This window comes from Cavia porcellus, unplaced genomic scaffold, assembly GCF_034190915.1.
Source record: "Cavia porcellus strain 051 isolate PalLab524CR breed Dunkin Hartley unplaced genomic scaffold, mCavPor4.1 scaffold_20, whole genome shotgun sequence".
Classification (NCBI taxonomy): domain Eukaryota; kingdom Metazoa; phylum Chordata; class Mammalia; order Rodentia; family Caviidae; genus Cavia; species Cavia porcellus.
The window spans coordinates 50,587,837-50,599,135 of NW_026947503.1; the positions used below are offsets into that span (position 1 = coordinate 50,587,837).

Genomic DNA, 11,299 nt, shown 5'->3' on the forward strand with positions numbered 1-11,299 from the left:
GCTTGCTAGGCAGGTGCTTATGCTGCTGAGCTAAATCCCTGGCCCTTGATGATTTTTTTGGCATGTTTTAAATATTTTCCTGACTGTTCTTCACATAGCACTGTACTTGCATAGCTTCAAATTTAACGAGTTAAATATCCTAGTTATCACTCTGATTTTCAACATATTTGCTTTTTCAGCCACTGGATTATGAAGAAAGACAGCAGGTGATCTTGGAAATTGGGGTAACTAATGAAGCTCCATATACCAGAGAGGCTACTTTGAAATCAGCCATTAGCATAGCGACAGTTACTGTTACCGTCACAAATCAGAACGAGGGTCCTGAGTGCAAACCTCCTACACAAACTGTTCGGATTAGAGAAAATGTTCCTGTGGGAACCCAGAGCGTTGGCTACAAAGCTTATGACCCAGAAACAGGAAGGAACAGTGGCATAAGGTGTGCATAATCCACTGCTGGTCACTCCAAATTTATTGTTTTAAATTTTTACAGCCTTTTTTAAAATATCCCTATTATAATTTAACTTCTACTATTTGTTATTTCAATTCACCGTTGTTAACAGGTACAGAAAATTAAGTGATCCAAATGGATGGGTCACCCTGAATGAAAATTCAGGGTCAATCACAATTTTCCGAAATTTGGATAGAGAGGCAGAGTCCATCAACAGTGGTGTATATAATATTACAGTCCTTGCATTTGATAAAGGTAAGAAATTGGCTTTTAAGTCTGCTATTGCTATTATACCAACACATATTCTCAGCTTTTAAATTAATAGCATACTTTTCATTTATCTATTTATTTTTGGCCACGCTGAATTGCCAGACCCAAAATATACATTTTTAACACTGGCTCATACTTATTTCCACACAGTGAACTTCTGGAAAACAGTTGCAGTCTTTTATAGGAAACTAACAATGCCTGTGGGATCAGAATTCTGATTTAAGGACATTATACAAAAATAAATCACAGCCACAATTAACAGCATTATAAAATTATGGAGACCACTGTGAATCCATATACACACATAAAATGTAAAATTATATACTATGAGTCCTGTAAAGTTGAGGGAAATATGAATAAATATGAATATAGTGATTTTATATAAAGCTTATTTATTCATAAAATATAATTTTACCATAACATACATTTAAAAATAAAAATGCTAATTATAGTAGACATAAATGGTGGTGCTCTAGCTTGCAAAATTAGAGTTTAGAAATGATTTTGGAATATGATTTAGCTATTTTGATTCTCTCTGAATTAATTTTAGCATATTTTCTTAACTAATCTCTTGAAATATTTTTCCACTGTCATCTTGTCTATTGTCTTGTATGACTCCTGTTAGAACAATATTGCGGTTTTATGTATGCTGGAATTTAAGCTGTAATTTCATTCTTATTTAATTAATTTTTCTTCCTTACATCTTTGAAGATCCTAAAAATATACCTGCTTCACATGTGTCTTGCATAGAGTAAGTTAATCTTCTGACTGGCGATTTTGTTGACTTTCCTACACACTGATCATTTGGAAATTTCGGTAGATAGGCTTATATGAAATGGGGAGAGTTTGGCTTGCTTCCTGCTTGGGGGTTTCCCTCTCCTACTTTCCTGTCCCAGTGTAGCCCTGTAGTTGGCTCTGCCTGCTCCTTCTCTGCAGCCTGTGATTTGGACCCAGTTCATAGCTGGGTGGCCTGGTGCTCCGACCCAGGATGACACTCAAACTATCAAGGTCCAGTTGCTCTGTCACAGGCAGAGTGGTTTACTGGGGTTCTGGCCACAGGGCAGGAGATTGAACTTGGAGCTCTACTCTGGCTTCCAAAGAGCATCGACTCTTCAGTCTCACTGTCCCCTCTCCCGTCTGCCTTCTTCATTTACTCCAGATCATGGCTATCCACCTCCTTGAATTTGTTTGTGGATTTGTTTCATTTTGTTTTGTTTTGTTTTGTTTTTGAGACAAGCTCTCCTTGTGCAATCCAGGCTGGCCTTGAACTCACTATGCAGCCTAAGCTACTCTCAAACTCCTGGCAATCCTCAGCCTCCTCAGTGCTGGAATTACAGGGGTGCACCACTGCACCCACCTCTTTGTGTTTTTAAGCATACCAGAAGTATCCTTTCTGGTACTCTTTACTTCTTTTAAGCTCACTTCTATAAAAACATCTATGTTTACTGAAGTGATTTAGTGAATGGATGAATGCATATAAATATTTTCTGTACAACCCATTTGAAAGTAGTATTTTACCCTTAACTCTCAAAAAGGATATAGTGTTTGGCTATCCTCATTATTATAACTTATACATTATAGTTTTTTTATTAAATTTTTCTGATATGTAATTTCCTGGTGAAAACTCGCAACAGAAACAAATTTTTTCATTTTCATTTTTCTAGATGAAAGAAGTTGTACTGGAACTTTGGGGATTATACTGGAGGATGTGAATGACAATGGCCCATTCATCCGGAATCCTGTAGTGACTATCTGTAAGCCCACCATGTTCTCTGCGGAGATTGTTGCTGTTGACCCGGATGAACTCATAAATGGCCCACCATTTGACTTTACTTTGGAGAGTTCTGATTCAGAAATACGGAGAATTTGGAGACTGACAACAATTAATGGTATATGTTTTTAAACATTGCTTTTTGTTGTTTTGTTTTCAACATCAAATTTTTTTTTCTTGATGAAGCAGAAGAAAAATTTACCATGTTGGAACCACTAATGTATAAGGCACATCTCTCAGTGTAAGTGTGCTGGGAAGTGGGTCTTCCTAGCGTCTACCTGCAGTCCCCTGTCAGGGTTCCCGTGGTGTTTTGTGCACTCTCACCTTCATTCTACACAACCATCCACATAGAATCTTTCCATGGTAATTGCATTCTGGATCATAAGCAAAATGGTCACAGGTTGGTTCCCTAAGAAGTAGACTCTGAAAAGATTCTCAAGAAGAATGTTCCTGAAGGAATTTGCTTGGGATTCATAGCTATATAAGAAAGGGAGCAGACTAAGGGAAAAGGAGAAGCCAGGCTTCAGCTTAGATGGGATGAGATAATCTGGGGAGGCTGAGCTAATGGCCTTCTAGAATCTTCCCACATCCACTTCTTATTCTCTCTCATTGCTCACCCCTAAAGTGGGCTGCCCAGAGGGGCGTGAACTCAGGCTTCCCCAGCAGCTGGGACAGACAGTCATTTGTGCAAAGGATCTGACGCCCACAATGGGGTGATCACCGCATCATCCTTCTCTTTGCCACTGAAATATCTGATGACCATTTTCAGTCTGTTCTATTCTCCCAATTGGGATTTTCTCCCAACCTGGTTCCCAGTCTGTACTTTTAACTTCAGTCAAGGTCAATGGTGGTGAGCGTGGGGGAACTCAAGGTGACTTCTCACCAGTTCCACACTGACGTCACTTCCGGCTTCCCTCCTCTCTTCTGCACATTCCTCGAATGTTTTGCAAACCCAGGCTTTCAGAGAATGTGCTTTGCTTCTTGTTATGGGAAATTAGGAAAGAAAGATTGTGAAGGACTGTGAGGAACGGGTGCAATGGGAGAAAAAGAACTGAGGGCACGTGGAAATAAGTTAAGGTACTGTGTGTTGAAGCCTGTTTTGTGAACTGATGAGAGTTTAGAGTTTTTTTTAAAAACAGTATTGTGACTACGTGTATCAGGGTGGGGTACAACTGTTCTTAGATTTTGTCCCTTCAACTTATTTGATGTTATAATGTCATTGTGTTTTAAATAGTGTTGATAAGACATGGTAATTTTTTTTAAAATTCTGGCTTAGCAAAATAAACTTTGGCAGCAGTACGATTGTCAGTCAAATCTTTGTTTCCTTGTTTTTATGGGGCTGAAAATCTGACTCAGTATATAGTAGGCACATGTCATACCATTGAACTGTACTCACAGCCCCAAAACTTTGTTACTTTAAAGAGAAACTGGTCTGTAAGTTTATCCAAAAGCCTGGGAAACACTAAGTTAATTAAAAAATAAAATAAAATAGAGAGAGAGAGAGACTTTAAAATCAGATGGGTTTAGTGTCAAACACTGGCTCCACCATCTATTATGTAAATCTGATCATTGTAGGTATTTTTTTTCAGGAGTAATTTATTCATGTATAATATAGGATTACTTTGGGAATACATGAGATAATGAATGAAACAGACCATGGCACACAATGAATCATAAGTTTTGGTTTTGTTAGGCTAAGTATTCTTCTTCTTATGCAATAGGCTGTAATCATGGATCCTCTTAAAATATTAATTCAATGATATCGTCACCTAAGCATTCAATTTTTACTTAGAGCTACAAACCCTAACACAGAAAGTTAAAATCTCATCTTGATGGTTAAGTGAAAGAGGGATTGTTCTCTGATAGGCATGTGGTGTCCACATTAAAGCTTGTATTATGTCTTTGGCTCTAAACCCAAGATTGTACAAATGGGCTTTGAGGCTGGGTATTTTTCCTCTTTAATGTTAAAAACAAAAATGGGCAGTATTCTCCTGTCCTTTAGGCCTGGAAGATGCAGTTCCAGCAACAAGACCTACACCCATGTTTGAGGTCAGGTGTGTTCTGAGTGATCAGAGTCAGTCTCTGGTAGGAAATCACAAGTATCTATATGTCTCTAACACAGTGCGTGAAAACAAAGTAATAAGGAAAAGCATTTCAGACTGTTTCTCTGTGATGAATCATGTATAAAAGGATACACACTGACTCGTTTAACTGAATATTTTAAAGAAATGGTAAGCATAAACCTTTTAGCAAGCATACTAGATATGATAGAAAGGACTGGTTTATGAATGGATAAAATGTATTATAAAAGCCCAGAGACTTTCATAGGAGGCAGCGTACACAAACTTTTATGTACAATGTATTTGGTATGGCTATAGATTAGAACTACTTGGTCCACTCACATTTGCCATCTGTCAGCAAGTATGCCAGCCCATTAGAATGTCCGGTGGTAGGGAAATAGGCTTAACCATCTGGTAACTCATTACCTATGCTCACTATAACACTGGGTCTTGTTTCGTTTTCCAGACACAGCAGCACGTCTTTCTTACCAGAATGACCCTCCTTTTGGAACATACGTGATGCCCATCCGAGTGACAGACAGACTGGGCCTGTCTACGATGAATTCATTGACAGTTCGGCTGTGTAATTGCATTACTGAAGCAGAATGCGATATTCGCTCCATTGAAAGGATTGGTGGTAGCTCAGTAAAACTTGGAACATGGGCCATCCTCGCAATATTATTGGGCATAGCGCTGCTATTTTGTAAGTGTTTTCTCATGCTGAAATACAACACTAGCTTTTAAAGTAACTTTCAACACACATTTTTAGAATCAACACTATATCCTGTTGCTTAACTATATTTCTGTTTAACACACAAATACAGTTAAAATATTTTAAGTGCACTTATATGTAGTCTTTATTGGCAGGGATATAAAAATTGGTGTAGAATGATAGCATGTGTAATGTATTTCTAGCATATCTGTCCAGGGCAGACTTTGTCTGTAGAATATCACTTTGCCAAAAGCAATCATACTTTATGTTCAGATGACAGTTTTCTTTTAATACACAGTCTTATTTATGCTGTATCTGTATAGCAAGCGCTGTGATAACTTCACATCACTTTATGACAGACTTAACGAAACTACTGGACTTCCATTCTTCCTCCAGGTGTCCTGTTTACCTTAGTGTGTGCCGCTACTAGGGCAGGCAGAGAAGTCAAAGCTCTTCCTGACGATTTAACCCAGCAGAACTTGATCATATCAAACACAGAAGCTCCTGGAGATGACAAAGTGGTAAGATGTCTGTTTTTCAAATGAGCGCAAGCTAGGTGTGGTGGCATGGGCCTGTACTCTCGGCACCCCACGAGGCTGAGGCAGGAGAATTGCAGGTTTGAGCTCAGTTTGGGCAAGTTAGCAAGTTCTCATTTCAAAGTAAGAAATTAAGTGAACTGGGGACTAAACACAGTGTTGTGGCATTGGGTTCATCTTGCAGTGACACACACAAACACACACATACATGCATATACACACAAAACATAGAGGAGGAGTTACCAGTGAATACCCTTTCCAAAATTATCTTTTCTGAGCAAAGTGTTTTTAATATTAGATAACTTGCCATAAAATGTCATCAATTTCATGGCACAGTGAAGATAATTTTGAGTCCCCTGGTGATACATGGTATTTCACTTTGCCTACCTAGTGTCCCTTAATAACAAAAATCCTTTGACTGTCTTTACTATTTTCTACTTTAAGTGTGGTTTTAACATTTAGCTAGATTGTTTTTCATCTTCTTAAACTGTTGCTTATGCTGTGAAAAGGTTGCATTTAATTAGTCACAGGTCACCAGCATAATTGTTTTAAATTTTTTTTGGCAACACCAATAAAACCACTGCAAGCTTTGATCATGGTGGGAAGAAGTTTAATGGACTCTTTCTGGCTGTAATGTGGGTTAGAAACAGCCGGGAGCTGAAAGTCTGAAATGGCAGTTTTAGGAAGTCACTGCATCGCTGTGACTTTTTCTAGCCCATGCTGTAGAAGAGGAGTAAGCAAATTCCCTATGAGAAACATAATTGGTGATCAGAGCAGAAAAGAGGAAGAGACAGAAGCATGATGAATTGAGGGGAAATTGGGAGAAAAAAAAAAGAAACCTTAAATTACATTAGAATGTCCAAAAACATAGACTCCTCAGGGCTCAAACTTTGATGTTCCTGATATTTCCCCTGCCCAATTCATGGTTTGTGTGCATTTAGGTTGCAAGAATTTATGAGTACAACTGAGATATTTATAGCAACTTTATTCTTTTTATTTTAGTTGACGGAAACTGAATTGAACACTGAATAAAAAAGTCTGGTCAGTATTTCAGTTTCTACTGTAGTCAGGTAAAGGGGAATGGTTTTAAATTAAGAAAGCAAATACACATGAGAAAGAAGCACTGATTTTGAGGCATGAGATGCAGGAAGGATGTAACAAGCAGCTTTTAAAGATGGAGCAGACATCAAGCTTTTTGATTTGTCAACAGAAGCCAGCCACTAACATCCAAAATTCCTTTCTTATGTTAGACACTACATTTAATATGCGGATTGTAACAGATAGGTATTCAGAGTCGTCTGCCTTCAGAGAGCTTCTCTCCTAGCACACAAAGCAAATCCAGGCATGATCTGCATGATGACCTTCTATTTATTTATTTTGTTGCTGTTGTTCCCTTCTGTATTCGTTAACATAAATGGTTTTCATTTCAGTATTCCACAAATGCCTTCACGACCCAGGCTGTGGGCGCGTCCAGTCAGGGGATCTGCGGCGCCGTAGGCTCTGGAGTCAGAAGTGGTGGGCAGGAGACCATAGAAATGGTGAAAGGAGGACAGCAGACCTTGGTGGGATCCGGTGCCGGGCACCACCACACCCTGCATCCCTGCGGGGGAGGACGCATGGAGATGGAGAACTGCCGGTACACCTACTCCGAGTGGCACAATTTCACCCAGCCGCGGCTCGGCGAAGTGAGTTTCCCTAGGTCTCTTTAAATCTACTGTGATGTCTTTTAAATTCTATATAAATAATTTCCATTTCATGTTTAGAATTTAAATTTTGTTTTTGATTATGAATCTATTCACTGGAAAATGACTTTTTTTCTTGATTTTGATTCAGTTATGTTCAAATTTAAGTGATTATTTACTTTCCCTAATATTTTGTTTGGTTTTTAATATTCTTCCCGACGTAACATGTTTAAATTACTCTTTCATGACTTTGTGCTAATATTTCTCGTGTGTCAGCTCTGCTCTTAGCAGAAGTATGACACTGGCAATATAAGCAGGCACTGTTACTATACCAGTCTGGGAAGATCTGAGCTCACATCAATTTGGGTTCAGTGTCGATGGACAGATTTTCATCATTTTGAAAGTGGAAAGCAATAATTACTTAAAACGAACACTTGTGTACTTGTGGGTGACTGTTAGAGACGTGCTGTGTACTGAATATATGATGCGATTCTATGATACAGACCAATCATGTGCATTTTCTACATATAGGAATCCATTAGAGGACACACTGATTAAAAATTAAACAATGAAAGGTAAATCAAAGCAATTATTTTTATGACAGTAAGGTTTGGTGTGTAAAATAATAATAATAAAACGTTGTGCTTTCCCCTCGGCAGAAGGTGCATCTGTGTGATCAGGACGACAACCACAGGCATGCTGCAGACTACATCCTTCCGTATAACTACGAGGGCAAAGGGTCGGCGGCTGGTTCCGTGGGGTGCTGCAGTGATCGGCAGGATGAAGATGGACTTGAGTTCTTGGATCATTTAGAACCCAAATTTAGGAGACTAGCAGAAGTGTGCATGAAGAGATGACCATGTTCTAGTTAGTCGACAAAAGCCAGTGGCTTTCTCACCTGTTTTTTCGCCTTTTAATTACAAACCAACATTTAAAAACAAAAACCAGAAGACACTATTTGGAGCTTTTCTCCTTTATTTTTTGGAATCTTCTTGACCAAAGATGCATTTACAGCGAGACCGTATTCTTTGAGTAGATCCACAGATGGCAAATTTAAAGCAATTGGTGTTATTGTTTACATTTGGACATAATGACAGCAGCCAACTTACTGTGCAATTAAATTTAATTAATGGAAGTCTGTATTTTGCTGACTACTTGAAGAACAACCTAATCGAAGATTGTAGAGGACATTAGCTCCTAACTAGTTAATTGTTCATATGGTGCTTGGAAACTGTGGTTTTCCTGAACATTCTCGAGTGTACATACTGCCTGCTTGCTATTTTATTCTTGTAACATGGCCTTTCTTCATAAAGCAAAGGGAGATTTTTAACCAGGCATTGACTGTTATTACAATTCCATTTTAGTAGCATTTAATTTTAGGTTTTATTCTATGTAGAATCCTGCACTGAATGTACATTTTCTGTTACCTACTTTGTTAGTGAAATACAAATCTCAAAAATGCTTTCAAGGTGTATTTTTACTCTAGCAAGTCTTTTGTCTTTGTAATGAGAAATCTGTCTGCGTCTTTATCTTTTTCTCACTCTCTGTCTCTCTGTCTTTCTGTCTTTTTGTCTCTCTCTCTCTCATACACACACACACACACACACAAATACACAAAGTTTCTTTCTCTCCTGTGTCTCCTGTATGTCTTTACCATCTCTACTTGGGTTTGCGAATCCAAATATTTTAAAACTCGTCTCATTTTTTCTCCTAAAAAATGAATTATTCCATGTTTAATATAAACCTGTGCATTCTTGGTGTTTTTCTAAAAATCAGTGTAATGTGGACTTGTTTTGAATATCTTGCTGATTGCTTCCTTACCTTCCCATCCTTTAATTTTGCCATTAAAACTAAAAAGCTGTCATGATTTTATTCAGTGCAGCACTCTATATCAACAAAAGGAGTGGTGTAATTAGAATTAGGATGTGATATTTAGTGTGTAACAACACATTTCTATTTCGTATCTTTAGTGCAGTTTATAAATGGAAAATAGTGATATTTTTTGAAATAAGCTTTGAAATACAGGGATCTTGAATGCTATCTAGGATAGCATTTTTATAACTTTTTAAGATGAGATTACTACTCATTTCTATATATTTGTAAAGTTATTGTTTAATGTTTTATGATTACCTTTTTTTAGAAGCAGTGTGAGCCAAGCTGTTTAAATTTTAAAATATAAAGACAAAAGAAACTTATTAGCCAACCAAATCCAGGCCAGATTTCTAGCATATTTCAGTCCATGAATTCTGTATGTCTGCTAACTATATGGATATTCTAAATGCATTTTTAATATTTATGATTGTTAATCATGTATCTGTCACAAATTCATAAGGTTGGCTTATAGCAATTACTGTTCAAAAGTACCATTAGGTAATTATTTTATAACCAATTATTTGAATACTTATCTTTTCAATACTTTCATTACTGCTCAGTCAAATATAAAGTCTTCCAGGTATTTTTAATAAATTATGTATAAAATTCTTCTCTATTACTAATTATATTAAAATAAAGTTTTAGAAATTAGTGTATACTTTAAAATCTTGGGGCTAATAAAAGTTTAAGGAATTGTACTTTTCTGATATGGAGAAATGAATCCCTTTTCCAGACTCCTATTACATATGCTTTAGCATTTAAAGTTTTATTTGGAAAGATCTTTGATGTACTGCTCTCAAATTAGTAAGAGTAATATGTATAAATTATGTATTCTAAAGATCGATGCTGTGGACATTGATTAATTTGCATATTTTGTCTATTTTTTATCATCTTAAAATGGGAAATACTACTAAAATTTCTTTTCTAGGGTAGCAGTAAGACATTTTAATAAAAAGTGGTTTTTAAACATGCAAATTATACAGGGTTGTCCACCTAAAGAACACTTCTAGTAATACTACATGACTAAATAATTCACATATTGAGCCCATTTCAAGTTAGCAAAAGAAACCAACTAAGAAAATAGAATAACAAATTTTTTAAAGCTTTCCATTTGTCAGTTTGCAAAGATGGCTGAAACCTCCATCTGGGATTCTTTGTAATACTGTGAACTGCTGGGTCCAAACTGATTGGAAAGCAGGGGATCTACTTATTAAAGTGGGCCCTAATTCTAAAATCCTGTGAAAATCATGGAGGTTTAAGATTCCTCATAGTGGTCCTTCCTCAGCTGCTTTCTAGGCTGTCTTGCCAGACATTAGCAGTTGTCTGGTAAGAGTTTTGGGCTCTTTGGTAGATGCCTGGCAACTATAAATGCAAAAAACCTTCAGAGTAAGTGTCTCTGAGTGTCTCTGAGGTGGGTCCTGGCTCCACCCTTGCTAACTATGGGTTTTCAGAAGCTACTTAAACTTCCGAGACCTAGCTTCCTCACTCATTGAGGGATGCAGAGAAGAATATGTGAAAGGGCTGCTGTCAGAATTAAAAGTTAATTCAAGAAGAAACTGCCTAGAGAAATACTCAGTGTTAAATGAGAGGAGAATTTGGTTGGGAAGAGAGAGAGTCGCTTCTACTGTGATTTGCTTCTGCTTTTTGTCACATTGCAGCTGTTGATCTGTCCCAGAAGCTAATCAGTATTGTACCTGACTCAGCCGTTGGCAATGTTGTGACTGATACAGTTTGTGGATCTCTTCTTGGTATTTATCTTATTGTATCTTCTCATCTGTAGCTCAGGAGTCAATGCGATGAATCTTAAAGCTTAACTGAAAAGGCAGGTAATGTCTATAATTAGTCATAGTTAAGCAAAATCTTAAGGATTTACATCCAGTGACACGGAAGGTGTTTCACTGGCAAGAGACAATAAGTTGTTAGTTTATTACAGTTTTCTTTGAGATCT

At 37.3% G+C, this 11,299-nt stretch overlaps 1 protein-coding gene across 2 annotated transcripts in view; it reads left to right on the forward strand.

Moving 5' to 3' along the window:
• The window catches only part of Dsc2 (desmocollin 2), a 29,853-nt gene extending 19,661 nt beyond the window's left edge, over nucleotides 1-10,192 (forward strand). The window contains exons 10-17 of one of the 2 annotated variants that reach the window (XM_013157213.3): nucleotides 180-436; nucleotides 561-703; nucleotides 2,383-2,607; nucleotides 5,016-5,252; nucleotides 5,658-5,782; nucleotides 7,228-7,482; nucleotides 8,011-8,054; nucleotides 8,139-8,325. In XM_013157213.3, the coding sequence (XP_013012667.2) occupies nucleotides 180-436; nucleotides 561-703; nucleotides 2,383-2,607; nucleotides 5,016-5,252; nucleotides 5,658-5,782; nucleotides 7,228-7,482; nucleotides 8,011-8,037 (1,269 nt within the window). In that variant the 3' untranslated portion in view covers nucleotides 8,038-8,054; nucleotides 8,139-8,325. Of the gene's footprint in view, nucleotides 1-179; nucleotides 437-560; nucleotides 704-2,382; nucleotides 2,608-5,015; nucleotides 5,253-5,657; nucleotides 5,783-7,227; nucleotides 7,483-8,010; nucleotides 8,055-8,138 lie in introns of both variants that reach the window. The other variant, XM_003474102.4, reaches the window with a different exon arrangement.
• Nucleotides 10,193-11,299: the final 1,107 nt, after the last annotated feature.